At 34.5% G+C, this 20,784-nt stretch overlaps 1 protein-coding gene across 3 annotated transcripts in view; it reads left to right on the top strand.

Annotated features, from left to right (window-relative positions):
- The window catches only part of EFL1 (elongation factor like GTPase 1), a 71,878-nt gene that overhangs the window by 17,495 nt on the left and 33,599 nt on the right, over positions 1-20,784 (top strand). For all 3 annotated transcript variants that reach the window (XM_083849619.1, XM_083849618.1, XM_083849620.1), the window contains 3 exons: positions 4,844-4,995; positions 5,661-5,839; positions 7,859-7,994. In XM_083849619.1, the coding sequence (XP_083705745.1) occupies positions 4,844-4,995; positions 5,661-5,839; positions 7,859-7,994 (467 nt within the window). The remainder of the gene's footprint in view (positions 1-4,843; positions 4,996-5,660; positions 5,840-7,858; positions 7,995-20,784) is intronic.

Below are 20,784 nucleotides of genomic sequence, written 5' to 3'. Positions count from 1 at the left end.
ATTAATAGAGTACTATATGCTGTTCAAAAATGAAAAAACAAACATTATGATTAAACTTCATTGTGACAGCATACATTTGACTCCAGCTAAAATCTTTGGAACTGATTTAAGAGATGGAGTCTGAATCTCTGGACATGTTTAGTTTGCGTAATTGCAAGTTTAGAGAGAAAAGCATATAACATTCTGGAAGAGTTTTTTTCTTTCAAGTTTCATCTCTCTTTATTGCATATTTAGTATGCGAGATAAATCAAAGGTCAGTAAATCAGCCAAGGGCGTTTTTCAAGATAAGGTATGACAGCTTGATATTAATATCTTAGTTTTGTTATGTGTCTCAGAGCGAATGATCTTCCCTGTACAATATAACATGGAAAATGTATCCAGTATACCTCTTTGCAGAAGTTCTGTAAGATCACTGTGTAACATTTTATGTAAATACTGTTTTGGATAATTTTCAGTTGTCCGTTTTGTGTACAGACAGTTCCTTCTGTGAATTGCATAGTGATTGTAGTTGCATTAGAAAGTACATGAAATAATTTTAGTTACTGTATGTTGGTTTATGAATGGAAATAGTTCTTAAAAGTGATCTTTATGGATGTTGCCGTTCAAAATTTAGGCTCTTAGTTCTGGGCTGGGAAATAATATATAGCAGATTTCAAGGCAAAAGCATTAAACAATTTAATCCAGGAATTCAGGTACTTCAGAAGGATTAGGAAGACCACTGGACATACTCCGTGCTGGATTGTTACAAACAAGCTGCACTTGAGAGAGCTGTCCCTAGGGATGTGGTTGTCTGAAGTCTTTGAGTACCAGATGGTAAGCAGAACAGCAGCCAATGATTGAAGTAGAACTTAATTCTGAAGAGTGGAGTCATGAAGAGCAATGCAGAAGATTCTCTGTAAATTACCTGGATTTTAAGATGGTAACAGAAATTACCTCCTTAGTGTGATAGAATCAAGCGTATGTCTGCAAGGTCAAGGAATTTAAACTGATAAAAATTATATAGAGAGAAAGTATTCTCAGCCTGTTGTGGGTAGTATCAGTCTTTTAGAAGTCAGTTGTTCTGACTTTGTTTCCTTTGTAAAATGGTCTAAAAGTTAAAAGTTTTTTAAAAAAAAAAAATGTAAGAGTGTCTCTAAAAAAATCAGATGCCAATTTTTGTTTATTCACTATGATTTTTTCAAATCTTTTGGAACAAAGTCTCTCTTTGATAACATGGAAGGATAGAAAAGCTGTTATTCACAGGATGAAGAAGTTTAGTTGTCATTGTTTGAACTAAACTGAGTTATCCTTAGTGACTATGAGAATAAAGAAAAAGTCGGCATTAGCATGTTAATTTCACCTAGTCCAATGCATTTAATCAACAATCTACTGGATGACAATGTTGTGTATGTTACGCTGTTTGCCATGTTATTTCCACAGCTTTTGCTTACGATGTGGTTGAGCTGAAGATGAGTTAGTAATAATGTGGTTGCCCATCTAAGTCAGCTCTGTTGCTTGTGCTTCGTTCATGTGTGCAGTGTGAATGTTTCAGCATCTGTTTGAAGGCAGAGAATCTCTTTCCCTTTCTCCTTCGTTACTTTTACTGTTTTTTCTGTGACTGTATGATCTTTTTTTTTTTTTCTGCCAGTATCATAAGGTGTTGTAGCTTTTCTTATGCACTGAAAAAGGGGGAGGGAAGAAATATGGTAGAGGAGAGGAAGAGAAGAGCACATCTCATCTGGTTTGGTCAGCATTTAGAATAGAATAGAATAGAATATCCTGAGTTGGAAGGGACCCTTAAGGATCATCAAGTCCAACTCTTGACACCGCACAGGTCTACCCAAAAGTTCAGAGTTTCAAAGTTCAATTTGTTCAAAATTGATTTCACTTCTCATTGGTTTCACCAACTGGAGAAATTGAATAAATCAGGATATAATTTAAACTGGAGATTAATGCACATAAGACACTGGATCTGCAACAATCTTGTGCTGTGTTCTGCTTCAGTGTGTTATCATTATGTATAAGGATTTATACGACAACAACATCTCTTTTTTGTGGTTTCTAATGATCCTACTGGGAGTGACTAATTCTGTGGAAATTGATGCTGACACAAACCAGGGTGGAAGTCTAGCTTTTACCTACTAGCTAAAGACCTACCCACACTCAATCTGCTTCTTATCAAATTGAGAATATAATTAACTAGGCTTATGTGTATTGCAACTTATGTTGCAACCAGTGCATTCAGAATTTTAAGGTACCTTTAACACTTGTGATAAGGGCTATCTGATACCTAAATATAGTGGTACTTTTAAAGATAACACAGAAGTAGTAGGGAGGAGGGGGACAAACAAACTTTTTCTTTTACTCTCAGGATTATTTACACAAATGAAAAGTATTTTTGGACAATAAAATGTGTTGGAATGCATACATATGTCCTCATGTGCATACTATGCCATCATATATAGACTGCATTTATCCCTTGGCTGTCTCATCTGTACTTTCCCTATCAATCTCTTTCCCCTGGGAATTTTTCAGACATTCCAAACCCTTAAATAGCTTTGAACAACTGCCTTCAGGAAAAAAATGATCATAAAAAAAAGTTTTCTTCTCCACCATCTGCTTTGCATTTTCTATTGTTAAGACTCACTCTCTTTTGCAATAAAATAAACAAATCAAACAGAAATAACACATTGTCCCAAATTTCAGAGATGCAGATTCTTAATTCTGTCACAATGACTGCGTAAGAGATTATTTAAAATAAATAAACAAGAAAAACTTTCTGAGAAGTTTACAGGGGCATTTTTTCTCATTTTTGCCTTTCCTGTAGTATGTAGTGAATCTGTTCCAGGTTCTAAGTTCTGAAAGTATGCATCAAATTCTGGCATTCTATCCCAGGGGGATTAAAGGTTTTCTGATAGGTAATTTTAAAAGATATTTTTAACTCGTATATAGGTTTTTTGCCCATTTGAGTTGAATATTTGGATCAAGTTAAGCACAATAATTAATAAATAACAACTATATAAAATACATAACAATATAACACTTGATTTCTTCAAGTCCTAAAAAGATTTCTGGTGAAATGAAGGGTTCTATTAAGCATTTTAAAATAATCTGAAGGATATGCAATAAACAGAATATGTATTATGATATAATAAATGTATTGACACTGAGGTGGTCTCAGCCGCATAATTTATTCATGGCTTTCTGAACTAACTAATCCAGTTAGGGTCAGACTTAGTCTCCAGTAAGTGTCTCTACTGTCTACAGACAAAAACTTTGACCTCTGAGAAGTGGGTTGTTTCCCTGTTTGGCAGTGTGGAATAGTTCATGTGATCTGTGGATGTGATTCAATGTTTTGTTTTGTTTTGTTTTAAGAGATATTTATGTGCTTGTTCTTTAAAGAAACATTCTGTTGTAGAGCTTCTTGCTGTTTTCTTTCTCTTTATTATTCATTAGTGTTACTACTGCTCAGCAAATCTTGAAGTGTTTTGTTGCAGAGAAGGAGTGTAGTTCCCAAGTGTGGAAATTAGAGAGACAAGGTGACTTGTCTAAGGCTAGTAAACAAGCTAAAACTAACAGGACACTTTTGATTCTAGTGTTCTGTTCATCATATTGGGTGCTTTATAGTGAAAGAATCCTAAACCATCTTAATATTAAGAAGTGTTGGCCTTGCCCCCAGCACATGAGCAAATGCCGGTGTAAGGACGCTCCATGCAGGTGGGGTTTTGTTATGCGATTAGGTTCACTTCCTGAGATGAAGTCAGCATATAACATTGGTGATTAGTTTGTTCAGTTGTGCTTTATAAATGCATGCTTATGATGGAGAGAATTCTTCCATTTCTTCTCTCAGGTTAGAATTCTATTAAGAATAATTATATAATGTAAAAAATACATTGGTTGTTGTGTTGGAAACAAATTATTTATTAATGCTGGAAAATGGTATATATTTCCATTGCTCACAATGGGGAAAAAATTATAAAATTGAAAGCATTGTAGTTCCAGTGAAACAAGTCTACATATCTTTATTTTTTTTCATCTTTTAAGCCACAGGAATAAAAGTGGTTTTTAATGTAGGCACCTGACAGCATGTTACACAAAAAAAATGTGGATCATCTGTTTAAACGGCCTTAGGGAAGGACTATAATGCCTGTCTTTAATTATTAATATTATTTATTATTATTATTTGCTTTAAATCTTACATTAAAGCACTTTATTTTAAGTTAGGGTTTGCCAGTGAGTAGATGGAAATTGCATCAGAATATTACAATTCTCTTTTTTGTTTCCTCAGTGAAGTCTTTTGTCCATTATGAAGCTATTCACTTAGTAGAAAAGTCACTATAGAAGGCAAAGTTTTTCTCTTGCATTTGAACACTTACTGTAAAGACTACCTTAGAATAGTAAAAATATCACAAGCTCATTGAAATGACAATATTTGATCACTGTGTATTTGGAATAAAAGTCTGGTATTTTTTCTAACTAGCTTGGTATAGATAAGTCTGGATTAATACACTGTTTAGTCTTAGCTGTCATTCTAGTTCAGAATAACATACTGGACATGGTGTGAAAAGCAATTTTTAAAATTGGCTTGGAACTTTTCCAAGAAAGTGAGAATTCACACATCAGTGGGAGAAACTAGATTTATTTTAATGAAATAAACAGAAGTTTAACATGGTAACCTCTTTCTAAACATGGTAGAGGAAGAGTTTGTTTATTTTAGCTGACTAAAAATACGTGGTATCATGGGGACAAAAGGCATTCAGTGTAATTTTTTCTTACGCTGAATGTAGTATTCTAATTCTTACAATTTAATTTATTTTAAAGTAAGGGGCGTTTCCAAATGCTAATATTTTAAAATACAATTTAGGCCTTTAACTCAAGAAGAAATAGCTCAACGACGTGAACTTGCAAAACGGAGACATGCAGAAAAAATTGCAGCAAATCAAGGGAAGGAACTGTCAGAAAAGCCCCCAAGTGAAAATTCATCTGAAGTGACTGGAAACACTGGTGATACAAAAGGTATTTAATGATCTGCTATCCATTTTTCTCATAGTATATTTAATATTAGTATCTAGGTGTTGTTAAGGGGCTGATTATGGAGCTGTGTACCTTGCAAAGAATCATCCACACTCCAGTCCAAACAGTTTAATAGATAGGACTGAATGAAGAGCAAGGAGGGAGTTGAAGGCAGCTGATAATTTATAGATGCTGTAATAATGCCATGGATACCTGTTTATATGGCCTGAGAATGTTCTTGGGCTCAGTACTTTGAGTCACTTGAAGATAGATGATGCCTTAAGGGGATGCTCTGCTGAAAAATTAAATAATTTCCACTCTGAATAGGAATACAGAATGATTTATTTTTGGACATGTGTATGGGGTAGAAAAATTCAGGTTTAGCTTATTGCTGGAGTTGCCTTACGGACTTGTTGCTAGTGTACTTTAGGCCAACATAACTTTAATTCCTCTTAAGTATTTACAAGAATAAGTATTTTATTTAACAAAAAAAAATTTATATAAAAGCAGTGATTGAGAACGGGACTGGAGTATGGGTTACAGTGGCGGGTTCTTGTCTTTGAATATGTCATCAGATGTGATACTGTGGTATGTAATTGATTTTTTTTTCTTCAGCTGATGAGGTAGTAACTGTTTTTAGAGTTGATCTATTTTTTCTAACTGATTAGGTGAAGAGCAACAGCTCACTGGTCAAACAGAGATTGCGACCTCAAAGGCAGCAAAACAGGAAGCAGACAACAAGGAGTCTTTCATTGCTTTTGCTAGAGTGTTCAGTGGTGTAGTGAAAAGAGGGCAAAAGATCTTTGTTTTAGGACCAAAATATGATCCTGCCGAGTCTTTGCATAAGGTAAGAGGTGACAGTGAAATGTTTCCGTAACTTGACATTATTTTCGAAATATTGTTGACTTAACTTTCTGCACATTGCATGCTCAAAACAAGGTTCAAATCAAAAATTCCAAAACGTAGGAAAGTAATTTAGGCAATTAATATGGTTTATTTTAGTAATAAAGTTGCTGTGATAAAGGAGGCGTGAACCTTCTTTATTATTTCATTTCAACTGAAGATCTCAAGACTTTGCATATATTCTTTAGGAGAAGTAGATGAATAGATGATCCTTGAAATACAAGGATTACATCCTGTCTGTGTCTAATAAAGGGTATTCTGTTTTGCGCTGTTCTGTGAAAAGATGTTGGTTAAACGTCTACACATGCAACCTGTTTTTAATCAGATTCAAAATAATTTGATTTAAAAACCTTGCGTTGAGTTTTATGGAAACAGAAGACGGACATGAAGGGCCTGAATGTATTTCTAAGCACACGTAATGATTCAAAGCTTATTCTGACTTTCAGCTATATGCGAAATCCAGTGATTTGCAGTGAGAGCAATTCATAATAGCATACTGGCTGTACATCCATGGAATTCTGCAAAATTTTGCAGAGGAATTGTGCAAAGACTTGAACATAGCATAAATAAATGTCTACTCTGATACAGTCACCATTTGTCGGGGATTTGAGGAGGTTTAAATAATAAGTAGTAAGATTATTTTTTTTAACTTTGTCAGCTGTATTATTTTCATTAGGCATTAGAATGTTTACTGAAAATGAGTTTCTAAAACCTGGTAAATTATGTGAAATTATTGGGAGGCTGGAAGCAGTCAGCCATTGTCTTATGGATAAACAGTAGTCTCAATCTTGATGAGTCTTTGGTTTTCTGCATCCTTACTTTGCCTGCTTAGGTCCATTTGATTAGACTGTGCTGTAGATTATTTAGTGTTTAAAAAGAATACATTCAGCCTAATTCTTTAAGGTGATGGAGTATGTTCATAAATACTAGATACACATTTATGATCTTAACTTCATCACAAAATGTGAAGATGGTGCCTCAAACACCTACTTGGAGATTGCTTTTAATAACATTTTAAGAGTGCAGCTATTTCAAATTCTGTGAAGGTGAAGAGATCATTAGCCTTTTAGGTATGACTGACTCTAGCTGAAGTTAGATTTGATATTGCTTAGTTATTTTGAAATGTCTTAGTAGCAGGCGAATCTTCGTACCCCCAATGCAGAGGCATTTCTTCAAAGATGGAGTTTGCTAGAGACATCTGGATGAAACTCCCCTTATTTAATTGTTTAATATGACTTCCTTATGCTGTTTAAATACAATTGGGTTGCAGATTTTAAAGCAAAACATAAAACTTCTCCAGCCCAATGAAAGCATCTTACTTAAGCATATTATAGCCCAATACAGACATTCTTCTCAGAATTTTACCTGCTAATGAATAGAAAGTTTTATCTTGTTTGAAAGAAAGTTTGAGGTCCGTTACTGTGGAGATGTTTTGTTTTTGCACATTCGGCTGATTATCCTAGTAAACTCATTGTAAGCCTTGGGATTACCAAAATACATGAAGCATTTATTAATTAACAGCAAATCCAGTATGTGCATACGTAAAGAAAATTTGTGATTGGAAAATGAGTTATTTATGGGAACAGGAGAGTGTGTAATAGTATTGAAAAGAGTGGTGTTAAATGTTTTGAGAATGTGATTGTAGAAGTTCATTGCCTATGAAATTACCTTAATGTGTGTTTTATCAGTGATGATGAACAGTGAGTGAGAATTAGTATGCACTTAAACAATAAAGGAAACACTGTTTTTTCATTTTTCTTGGTAATATTTCATTGTTTGCTGCAACACTGTGTTTTTGGAAGGGAGATAAGTAAGTATGTGTTAGTTTTGAATATCTGGCTTTTGAAATGAAAAAGCTTTAAAATATATTTCTTAGTTTTGAAATGCAAGGAGGTTTTCAGGAAGAAGTTTGTAACAGTACCAGGCAATAAATATCCAACACTGGTTGTTTTACTCCATGTAGCTGTCATCCCAGTGTTCTGCTACCGATGATCTGCCATTAGTACCTCATATGACTTGCTGTACATTGGAGAATCTCTACTTGCTTATGGGAAGAGAACTTGAAGATCTTGAAGAAGTACCTGCAGGAAATGTTCTGGGTAAGACTTAACTAATATTTCATTTCCTAGAGCTTGAATGTTTATATCATCCAAAATACATTGAAATTATTTTGATATGATTAATGATAAGAAAACTTAGATAAATCTCTGAATATTTTTAGGTATATTACATGTGCTAAAAGTGAAGGCACTCATTGTAACTTCTGTGAACTTTTAATGGTGAAGTGGGAAAAAAAAATCATAAGTAAGAGAAAACTAGGGATTACAGGAGCCCTATTTACTGTTATCTTCAGGTTGGGGTATTGCCAGGTAAGCATCACTACCAGGAATTGCCAAAGGCAACAGTAAGGTCTAATATTTTCTAAATTGCAAGGATTATAAATAACATTTTCTCAACAGTGGAAACACTGTAGTATGACGTTTTCAGTGATGCGGATAATTGTAGTTTTATTAATGAGTCTGTGCAAAATACGGTGCTAAAACTTACTTGTTACTGCTATGGCAAATTTTGAACTGTTTCCATGCGCATGTTTCTGAATGATAAGTCATCGTAATCACTGAGTTATGTTCTTCTGTGCCAGATTTTGAGTTGTTTTGCTCTAGAGCATTAAATAGCATACGTTTTTGGTTTTGTCCTTCACACGTCTTTTTTTTATGTATAATCAAAAATACTATTTAGAATTTAGAGAGTGTAAAATTCAGAAGTAGTTTTTTTTTCAATTTGTGGGTGAGCTGTAAGCAGCTAATCCTACAAAAAAAATTGTGAGTAGTCTCAACTTCTGAGAACAACTACTCTTCAGTAGTCTGTAGATTTTCCATAAAAAAAAGCATACTAGTCAGGAAATAAGAAAGTTCTAAATGGTAACACAAGGTTTGTCATCTTTAGAAAAATTCATTAGAATCTTAAGATCAGAACTAATACTCAGAGCTTTTAGCCAAACTGTGTCTGGTATGTCATCTCTTTGAGATCATTGGCTGTTCTGTTTACATATTGACAAAACAGGTTTTCATTTTTACCTACAGCATACAAACTCGAGAATTAGTTTTTTAAATCTGATAAAGAAATTTTAAAACGTAAAAGCCCTAAATAATTTCGAGCTAGTTTTTCTCCCATTTCCCCATAATGTTGTATTGTTAATTTACATAAATTCAATAAACATTTTACCTGTTTCATGATGTACCACATTCAGGAGAAAATGCAATACTTTTATATAAATGGAATCTGTAACAATGGTGAAGCAGGACTTTCATTATTCCTCTTAATAAAAATGATTTCTGTTTCAAAGGCCATTTATCTTCCAGCTTCAAAGCATACAGTGATGATTTCTCTCCAGCCATATAAGGAAATTACTTGTAGATTATCTAGTAAAATAAGGAAGCTTTTCTGAAAGCTCTGTAGTTTTATTCTGTATAATTTAATTATTGCCATAAGGAATACACAGTTAGTCATGACCGCCTATTTCCACTTTAAAACTCATGGTACAGGGATTTTTTTTCCCAGTGTTTTTGTTTGTTTCTTCCAAGGAAGAACCTGCTTGGTGACAATGAGCAAGTAGCCTTTTTACTCTTCATACTGGCTTATGCAAAGGTTTAATGATCAAAGAAATGGCTTAAGACATAGGCTGTGTCAGTGGAGATGAAGATTTCATCCCTTGGTCCTTGTGGTGGATTAGATTTTTCCTTAAAATACTTATAAATCCTTATAAATGTTAAAAATCTGAAAAACTTGTAGCAAAATACTACAAGAGGAAAAGGTAATGAAACATACCGTGAACACACAGAATTCACAAAGAGTCAGCTGAAAAATAATATCATTTTCCTGTCTACTGTGCATAGCCATTTTGGGAAGCTGTGGAAAGTTGTTGTTCTGAGTTTCTGGAAGTTGAGAGAGAGCCTGTTTTGCAATTGTTAATTTGTATTGCAAGTTTACAGTGCAAATGTTTTGTCAAAAGTATTTCTCAAAAAGCTTTAAGCAGTATGTCATTTTCAAGTGGTATGGCAAACACGAAATACTGCCTCCTTCCACATAGCAGTTAATAATTCACAATTTTTCTTCTTTGCAATCTATGTGACTACTATACATTTTTTACAGTCCTTGGGTAGGGGGTGAAATATGACTTCAACTTAAAACAAACAAATGAAGATGTTCTTGAGAACCAAGGATAATAAAGGCTTTGTAATAAATCTTTTAAAACTGATTTGTCAGAATTTTCTATGAAGAACAAAATTCCTTTCTGACAAAATACCTGGCTTATTATTATCTTAATAGAAACACTGTAATCTGTTTTGTAAATTCTAACTATGTATATCAAAGCCATGCTTAAATTCCAAACATAGAAGTACTCTGCGCTTTCTATCATTAATGTGATAATTATGTATCGCCTAAATATACCTCTCAAAATTAGTTGCGATATTTTTTAACTCCGTGTCTAACCATGTCTTGGGCATGTTTTATGCTCACCTTTTGAAAACTGCCTGAGCACCTGTTGGAAAGAAAAGGTATCACAGACCTTAGTGATCACAGAAGTCCATGTGCTATTCTGAAAATTTTGTCCTTTTATGTCTGTAAGGAGAGAAGCAGCACTTCAATATTAAATTCCAGAGACAAGCTGACTGATATATCCTTGCATGTTCTTAGTGGCAGTATAATTAACTCTGACCTGTGTTTTACATAATCTAATGCTATGCAAATAGCAAGCTACTGTAGTTGCCCCACTCTCTTTAAATATGTGTCCTCTTTTGCTGTGACAAAAATGTATCAGAGAAAGGAGCTTAATATAGACAGTCATCTGGCTACCCAAATGTGTTTAACTTCTTTTTGTCTATTGACTGTTACAGCAGCTTAGGTTCTTGTTGGGGAGCTTCCCATTATACAGGAAACATCTACTGTATTGGAGGTTCCTGCTGCCATCCAAGTATCTGCTCCAGATGTGTTGTGTTTGACAGCTATTGAGTGAAAGCTGTTAACCTCTAGTCTTCTCAGTTCTTCTTACTAATGCTTAGTTTCTCTTATACAAAGGAAAACTATAAATGCTCCAGTCATGAAATATTAAATGATTTAATGTGGATGTTGTATGCAAGTTCTTCTGTTTGCCAAGTAGTATTAGGTATTATTTAGCTAACTGTAGAGATTGATGATGCTAGAACACAAATAGAAAAATTAATACTAAGTAGCTGGTTTTTGTTGTTAATGAAGGATGCGTGGAAGCAGTATTTATTATGTCATTTAATGTGTGAAAAAATGTTGCTTCTATGCCAGTAGTGAAAACAAAAAGTTAGGTAAACGGCATTAAAAGTTTAGCAAATAGGACAATTACAGACAAGCTTAAAATGATTTCAGTTGCGTATCTATATTAAGAATATTTTCTCAAAAAGCAAGACTACCTCTATCACACGTGTTGAAGTGTTAATATGGCTGTATTCTGGAGAATGTAAGGAAGTGGAGACAGTTGATTCACTTGTTCCTGGGGAAGAATATATAGAATCTTCCCCCTCTGCCTTACCGACAAAGGAGAAGTACAAATACAGGAAAAGCATCATTTTGTAACACTTGTTCTGATATTTTTGTGGTTGAAGAGGATAAAAAGAACTTAATGGGCATTCCCCAGAGTGACAAAGGAATATTAGAAGGGAATGTATGAGCAGCAAATAATTTGGGCTCCCAAGTTAAGATTGAGCAAGCACATGCCCTCCAGATGCACATAATAGCTTCCTTTTTTTAATCCCTTCCTTTTTGTTAAATGTGTTTGGCACGAAATTTATTTTTTCTTTTTGCTGTCCTATAATAGAAGGCAAAATGCCTTTTTTGTTCTATCCAAAAGGGTTAGAAATGTTTTAGTAACAAAAGAGTTGTTGAAGGTAGCACAAAAATGTATTTTAAATAGGCAAAAAGATGTAGTGTTTGTTGTGGTGTCATGTACAGATGAAAGGATAGGATCCTCATGCTGAAGTTACTGATTCTTAATTTTAAGTAATTCAAGCAAATGCTGATGTAAAAAAAAAAAAAAGACCATGTTTCTGAAAACACTGGCAGTACTTTTAAAGTGTGGCTATATATATATATATATATATAAGTGATTTTGTTAAAATTTGTCAGTGTTACGTGATGATTTCTTTTCTGTTTTTAGGAGTAAATAATTGAAGGATCATCAAGTGATAGATTTTATTCCAGTGTATCTCAAAGTGTGCCACATGCTTGTGTGCACAAGTTCAGAGTAACATGCATCCTAAAATTGAGTTGTATACTGTTTTTATCCACAAGTATCACAACAATAGTCTTATTTGCTCACATATCCAAATCAGATTTTTCATAGAGCTGCCAGTACCACTATGTAAGTGATTTCTGTGTTTGAGTACTGCTAAAAGCAAAGTTTTCTGCTTACTTCTATAGTGCTTTAGCATAGTGCTCATAAGAGGCTAGATAATTTCCTGAATATTTTCAAATGCAGTTAGCTCTGTGAGTATCAAGTGTTCTAGAAAATTAAGAGCATTTGTTTCTTTAACTGATCAAATGATGATGTTAAAAGCAGGGATGTAGAAGTCACTCCTGGTGTCAGCTCACTATGAGCAGACTTCCTGGAGGACTGACTGCTGGGTACCTTAGACTTTTCCTCTTCTAAAATGCTTGTTTTCCCACACAGTGTTCTTTCAAGTTTTAATTATTTATAAAGCACTTAAAGGAATCTTGAAGCTTAAACAATATGACATGGGAACTAGGTGATTATGGGTACATACTTAGGGATTTTTCTGTACCTTTCTAAAGATGTGTGCTGTACAGCTGCAGTTGGTGTGAAGAGTTGCCATGTAGTAGTATAGCTAACCTCATTACAAGGTGTCTAACAAGCATTTTATTCCTTTAGGACTTCATCGAACAATTTAGGAGCTTTTAATAAGCAGCCTCTGTTAAAAGCAAAGAGCAGCTGCAAACAGCGATGCCATTTTAAAGGCCCAGAATGGCTTTCTAGGACTCATGCCAGCCAGCAAGCATTACCACCTTATGTGAAAGCCCTAGGAACAGTACTGCTGTTGCACCAGCCTTTTATTTCTGTGCAAACATTTGGTGGGCTAATTTCAATCTCTGAATCAGTAATGTGATTATTAAAAAAAAAAAAAAAAAAAGCTTGAAGTGATTCCAGCTGCGTGGCCTGTCTCATCTCAGCGTAGATCAGTGAACACAGGAGGGCAGTCTTTCTCAAGAATATTACTGAAATTAGCAGAAAATAGTGAATGAAACAAAGAAAACCCAAACCTTTGTCTTCAGTTTTGGAACACTTATGATTTTAATCACTAACTGCCATCTTACAACCCCATTAAAAAAAAAGAACTTGTATTTTTAACTACTTTTATAGTAGTAGAGCATTATTCAGTAAGAGATATAATTGAATGGATTTTATTGCATGATGTTTTATCTCTATGAAACAATGAGTTTACCTGACATTATTGTATCTACACTAACTTCCTACCAATCAGTGTTTTATAAATAGTTAAATTGTTGAAAAATTGAATATGTTTAAATTGTTTCTTTGAGCTAAGGACATTGTAGTTGATCTGTGATTAGGCCTTTATCAGAGCTGGATACTGAAACCATTTTTTCTTAACTCTTTTTGCTGTAATGGACTTAGTCCTTTTGCAGTTCCTGCTCTTTGCTTTGTGTTACAAAAAGCAGGCTGAGTAATTTGTGCTGCTTATTGGGCAATGTAGCATAGCACGGTGCACAGCTAATGCACTGGTATCAAATGAAAGTAGAAGTGTATTTTGCTGATTATCTGATAAGTTTCCTTTACCCTATTTGCCTTACCATTTCTGCTAATTGTTTTATATGTGATTTCATTTCATGGGATTTGATTTGACAAACTTGATTGCAAAAGCAATAAATGATTCATTATCTTGTTTTCAAACCAATATCAACATATCACTAGGGCATAGATCAGTGGAGAAGAAAAAGTAAGACTAGTCTTAGGTCAGAAATACAACACTGACATCTGCATCTCTGTTAACATAGCTAAAGTTTTTTTGGGGAAAAAAATGTTTCAAATGGTTAATGGTTTCCTTATAAAGCCTTTTAAGCTGTGTTGTTGGTTTTTTGATATTGAAGGTTTTAAATGGTGTTTTCAGTAGCTTGATCTTTTTTTTTTGTTTTTCTGAGTGTAGCTTCTTAAGACTATAAAAGGAAATCGTGTGTAGTAATTCTTTCTGAAGAAAACCACTTCTAAATTCTGTAGTGCTTCTGGAATGTTCTCTGCTCTAATTTTCAGGGTTTTATTATGAGATCTTAAAAATGTGTTTAGTCTCTCCACTGGAATGCAAGTTTTTCGTCATATTTTAAAATCGGGCTGTATTAAGATAATTCATGTTAAAGTCATATTATGTTCCTCTGGCCAAAAATGCCTTTAAGTTTGCTCTTGACCACACTGGATTATAATGTCAAAAATTCAAATAATTAAGTTTTTGAGGAAAGGAGTTAATTCAGTGAAGCATTCTGTATCAGTTTTGAAGCAACTTTTAGTTACTATCATCTGCAAAATTTGAGCTTTCCTGTAAATGAAAATTATTTTTATAGGTAATCTTCCAAATAAGAGGCAAGCATTCCTGATTGTTCAGGGTTTGTATGCAGACAGATACTGCTGATGCTTGAGGTTTCCCAGATCAGAAGGAAAACTGCCCAGACTTGTTGATGTTTGTTGTTGCTACTTATGTGCCTGTGGGCAGCAGTGGGACTTATAAGAATCAGGGCAATTTCATTCCATTGCTGCTTGAAGAAGTTCACAGCACAGCAGCAGGCACATGTTCTGGAGCTACTTAATAGAGAAGACCTAGAAATAGACTGGAAAAGAGGGTTTGAGGTGCAGGCAGTCATCTCTGTTTATCACTTGTGTTAGCTTCAGAAATAAGTGATTTTTGGCTTTGGGGCTTCAAATTTATTAGATGCCTGTTATTAAATGAATTTATATTGCTAAAAATGTAGTCTGGATCAGAATTCAGGGCTAGTGCTAAAGGAGGTTATTCCTTTCCTTTGTGTAAGGGTGGAGAATTGACTTGTATAGTCATTGCCTCTGGGAAGATGTTACTCAGCCTTTCAATAGCTAACTGTTTGTGGGTTTAGGTCCCAGATACTAACTGGCTTATCTCCAGAATTTCCAAATCTTCTGTGTGAGTACTTGGTTGGGTGTGATTTTCCATGTCTCTTTAGATTAAAATGAAAGGATAGGGATTTTCCCCAGTATTTCACAGTTACTTGCTTTAGTCAGCATTGAGGCATTATTTTCAGTCTCTCCCCCTACGAAACTGAATGTATAATAAAGGGAGAACAGTTATCTACCAAAATACTTATTACTTGGCTAATATACCTTGTATATTTTAATACCATATAAGAATGAAAGCCTTAAAGTATTTAGTGTCACCAGTGTAGAATGGTAATAGAAGTCTTAAGGTGAAGTTCTGAGACTATTGGCTAAGCTCACCTCTGCAACATTGTGTGGGATTTTTTCCAACATACTGAGATACATCACTGCTGATTTGGAGAAAATACCTCACGGCTTCATTTGAAATGTCTGAAAACTATACCATCTGTCAATCTACTTATAAAATGTACTTGGTGTACGTTTTTGTGTTGTTTTGCTTGTTTTCTAACTGGTAGTATGCTCTTTTAAAGCAGAATATAAGTATTGTTTACTAGGTGGCTGTTTGTTATAGCTGTGTGCTTTCTCCCTTCTTATAAATGTGGTTCTAACAGGATACGTCTAATTTGTCTTGATTGGTAGAAAATCTCTGAAGAGACATGTATCCATTACTAAATGAGGATCTATGATAGATGAACCAAAGTGACTTCAGTTTTGTACTCAAAGTTGTCAGAACTCTGTATCTAAGATATTCCACCTGTTAGTGCAGCCATGAAATATTGCATAATGAATTGGGAAACATTAGTTCAGGGATGAATTTGGACACCAGGGCACCAGAGTAAATGGCTGAGATGCTCAGCAAGAATGCAAAATTTGAGGAATTAGCGTTTAAGGTTCAGTTTTCAACAGAGGTGAAAATTACCCGATTTAACAAGGATCTGTGTTAGACTATAAAACTTTTCATCCCTTTGTACTAAGTGGTATTAGGATTGTTTTCCTACTTCTAATTAAATGTGCTGGAGACTTCCATTTGCAGAAGTAGTAAACTTTACCTTTCAGAAAGCTATTTTAGAAGAATGTTTCTTTTGTTTAACGTGGCTGAGATTTTCTAAAATTCAAACTATGAACATTTCAGGAATAGGTGCAAAATAATCACCTTAAGTACAGGCTTCAAGTGGGGGATAACTTAACATAGCCAAAGCCGCTCCAGTGTGTTCTGTAACTAAATGTTGGTTTGAGATTGCATGCGAGTAGTATTCAGAATCATTTGTATGAAATTCAAGCTGTGCTATGTGATTTTGATTGCCAAAGAATTAACAATTCTGTTGCCCAATGGATGGGTGCGACTCTTGAGTCAGGTTTGAAATTTATTACTCACATATACAAATATAACATTTCAATGAATGTTGTATACTTATTGTCTCTGTAAATATTTTTGACTACAAACTTCCACGGAAGACTAACACATGGAAAACTATTTCCAGAAAATAAGCATTAATCTAGAATATGCCTTTCTATGGAAAATTCTTTTTTTTTTCTGCCACTGATTTATGCATGATTTTAGTTCACTGTGCCTGAAAATTAACTGACTTTACCGTAGTGTAAATGGCACACTTAAGTGTGTGTATACACATACAGACCTATTTTATAGATATATTTTCCTTTTTTCCGTTCCATGAATTAAAAAAAAAAAAAGTTTTAAATGAATGTGTTGTAGTCAGTGCTACTTACTCATCTAATCACAAAGCGAAGTGCGTACTTTTAATCAGCTGGCTGTACCTTCACCTGTTCTGGTCTGATAATGTTCAATTTTTATTTTTCAGCTTCGTAGCAAAGGTAGTTATGAAACATAGGTATTTGTCATAGTATCAAGCATGCTATACTTAGGAGCAAATAGCTAAACAAAAATATAACAGGAATACTGTCTCATAGGTGTCTTTTAGCCAAAGCTTTTAAAGAGTGGAATTGCAAAGACATTGGAAGGTGTAAAATTTCACATTAAATTGTGAAATTACCAGTTTGGATAATCTTTGTTTTCTGTATCTTAGAGAGTTATTTTAAATGTGTATGGAACATAGTTTATGTCTTGCCTGGCCTCATTTGCAGTGCTGCTTCTTTATCCTTTTGCAGTCTCAATGAGAACAATAGACTCTTCCCAACACATCCTTCAACACAACCAACCTCCCTAGATAATCAGATTAATTATAAAAAATATTTTTACTTCTGATATCTATCTGTAGTGAAATATACCGTGTGTTACTTTTTGGGGGAAGTAGAAACTTGGATCTAGAAATTAGTTTAGTCATCACATTATCCTCTCTGTGCCCTGAAATAGAAGGAAATGAATAAGTGGTAGAGAACTTTTTTTTCTAGGAAGTGTAGTTTTTGTTGGTTAAATCCAGTTTGTTGCTGTTCTTCCATAGTTCACATCTTCTGATTTAGTTTTTGCTTTAGTCTTACCATTTTCAGCTTCAGAAAAGTAGATTGGGAAGTTTTTCTCTGTATATAAGACTTTTTAGCAATAGAAAATTTGTAATTCTCTTGAATTTATAGTTCTCTATTTGTGTATAATCTCTTTTCCTAGGGTATGCAAAAATGAAACTCTTTTAAACTGAATTTCCCCTCTTCATATTTTGAGCAAACAAAACAGTTCTGAAGAAAAAAGCAGGTACTTTTCTTTGTTTTTCGCTGAAAAGGTAGAATGAAGTTTCTGTTTCTCATGACAAATGTGTGACTGTCTGATAAGGATTATATTTTAAGTTGAATATCAAATGCAATCAAAATTCTGGGCATCTGAATTATTATTATTGTTAGTAGTAGTATGATGATGATTCCTTGACATAAGAGGGTAGTTAGAGAGTAGTCTTATAAAGAAATGTATAGGAATTTTCTGGAAATGGGAATAGAAATCAGCTAACTTGTTTTATCCTTTAAATTGTTTTCTAAATCCTATTTAATGTGAGTCTAGAGGGTGCTTTTTTCACGCAATACAAAAATGTGTAGTTATTTCAATTCTGGGTAAAGGTGTCAGCTGACAGCTCTGTCAGTATGGCGACAACTTTGGATTCTTGTTTTTAATGTGCGTTTCTTTGTATAGAAAACCTGCAAATGCTGTGTCTCTAGATGAAATAAATGTCATGGAGCACTCTGAAAGTCAAAAATCCACAGTCAGTATGTTGCCTACTTTTCCTCATTAACTCAACTTGGAAATAATGTACTGCTCTAGGAGGCTGTATAGTGTAGCTGCAGTCACATGAAAAGATCTTGTTTGGCTTCCTCTTTTTGTTTGATAGCTTTGTTTGTCCTGAGAAAAGCTACAGTTGTATTGGAAAAATACATGGGAAAACTACTCTCTGAATGCCCCTTTAATTTTCATAGCTACACTGTTTGCCTTCTGTGCAGAGTAACAGCCAGACTGTGGAAATTAGACTTAACCTCCCTCAGCCTGTCTTTGGAATGACTCTGAAATCCACTTTTTGACCTGAGTCTCCCCTCACCAAATTTTAGCATTAAAAATTCCTCCTGTCTTCTGTTCATATTCCACCTTCCTCTCTGCCTTTCCATCTGTCACTCTTTCTACCTCAGCTTCGCTTTTTGACTACCTTGCTTTTCTATCCCCTGCTAATAAAAGAGGAATATATGAGAATATTTTAGTTAACAATAAACTAAGCAAATCCCAGAGCCCTTCTCCTAGCTGGCATTGTTTATGCAATATAAACCACTAATACACAAGGACAATTTATTCGAATGTCTTTAAAAATCATGCTAGAACACTTCCTAATCTTAGTCAGTCCTCCTGTGTAATGAAGGAGGAAGCAATATACGTTTTCACACCCACGTGTGAAAAGTGTTTATTGTATTGTGTAATAGAGCTAGTGCTCATAATATACAGCTTTCTTGCAGTAAATGCCACCCGTGGCTCTGAAATGCCTCTGCTTGTGCATCTGAACTAGCCACAAAAGTCTCTTATTACTTTGTGTATTTCTCTTTTGCTTCCTTTTGTCTGTTGTCACCAGAACTTCTTCAAGGAGTTAGAAAAGCAGGAGAGGGTTACGGTGAGGGCTCGGGAGTGTGAGGATGACCAAATTGTAATTAATTTTGCACGTAATCCCACTACACATGAGCACAGTTGAAGAGAATTTAAGTCCTCTGTATAAAAAATGGGAAGGTTACAAGTTAAGAGATTCTTAATAACGGCTGTTACAGTGAGTTATTTTCTAAGTATTTTCTTGAGATTTTGATGTTGTTTCATGCTTCAAATTAAATTGCAAAAGTGTTGTGAGGGTTGTTTGGCCTGTATCAGGGTGTGAGTCATAAAGTTGGCTTTGTCTGGCTTGTGAACTGTGGGGGGGAGTTAAGGCAGAGCTATATTTAGGAGTCTCAACTGATGTCAAACTGAGGAGCACTGCTAAACAACAGTGTTAAAGCGGCAGCACTAAATAGTTTAGCCTTAAAGTTTAGGTTGTGTACCACTGTTTATCATTTGGTAATTAAGTGGAAAAGCTTGTATTTACTCTTCTGTAGAGGTTGCAAGCCGAGCAGTGTGAGTGGAAACTCCATTTGTACTTGGCTAGTAATAGCTATTCTAAGTTCATTGTCAAAACTGTATGAATTGAGAATAGTAAGCATAGACAAAGCTTCTTGTGCACCTTCTTACAAGTTTCAGAATCTACATTTGTATGCATTTTTTATTTATAAAGAATTGTTTTATTCCAGTTGTTGATGGTAGGCAAGAGTGATGTTTAAGGGGCTACTGCTTTTGAGTTTTTGTCTGAAGGTGCAGAACAGTTGCTGACGTTTCTTAACAGTATTTTGAAATTTTGGCATTGATATCTGGAATCAGATTTAAATACTTTTTGCATCTAATTAAGAATAAAAGAAATGTAGTATTTTTCTAACACATTTTTCCCTACTATCGTATTCTCTTCAATGAGGTGTACTATGTATTTGGGCAAAATTCAAGCCAGTGATTTAAAAAATGAGCAGCTCCATTTTCTAAGGCTGTGCTACTGTCAAAAGTGTCATGGACTCTAGGGAAACTTTGTGTTCTGCAGCTTTTCTTTGTGAATGCATGTTTGGTAGGTAATTCACTTAATTTGATAGTGTTTTGTATTACCATCTTTCGTTCTGGGTCTATCTGTGTAAAGACAATGAGATCTCATTATAAAAATTGTGTAATGAATTTAAGGACCTGAGATGAGAGCTTCTCCTTCCAGAGAGGAGACATTTTTGTCATCCTGATGAGTGAGTGTGAAGCAGGCAGGTTTTTCAGAGGTGCTTGATACTGGTTTGAACATACTGGACTTGAATGTAGGCAGGCCTAAACTGAGACAGCGTAATTCAGGAGGGGAAAAAAAAAAAAAAAACCAACAGCTACGCACTCAGAATGTGTATATTATATATTTGATTAAGTTAATGCATTGAGCATAAGTCAATTTATTTGTTGCTATCAGTTTAAGCTTCATTGGCTAAAGTACCCTCATTGCCAACTCTGATAGAAGTCTGTTTCAGTGGCTAATTCTACTTCTGAAAAATGTTACTGAGGAACAAATATTCAGTTAAATACTTGGATGTTTTGCCAGTGTCATATGTTGAAAATTGTCCAAATAATGCCTTATGCAGTGTTAAAGTTTTTGGTTAACCGTTGTGTGTTGCTTGACTGTGAACCCATTACTCTGAATGGACATGTGAACCTGCTGGTACTTCTTGCT

This window comes from Anser anser (genome assembly GCF_964211835.1).
Source record: "Anser anser genome assembly, chromosome: 10".
Taxonomy (NCBI): domain Eukaryota; kingdom Metazoa; phylum Chordata; class Aves; order Anseriformes; family Anatidae; genus Anser; species Anser anser.
Note: the sequence above shows the minus strand (reverse complement) of the source record. Positions and strands in the feature narration are given on the sequence as shown.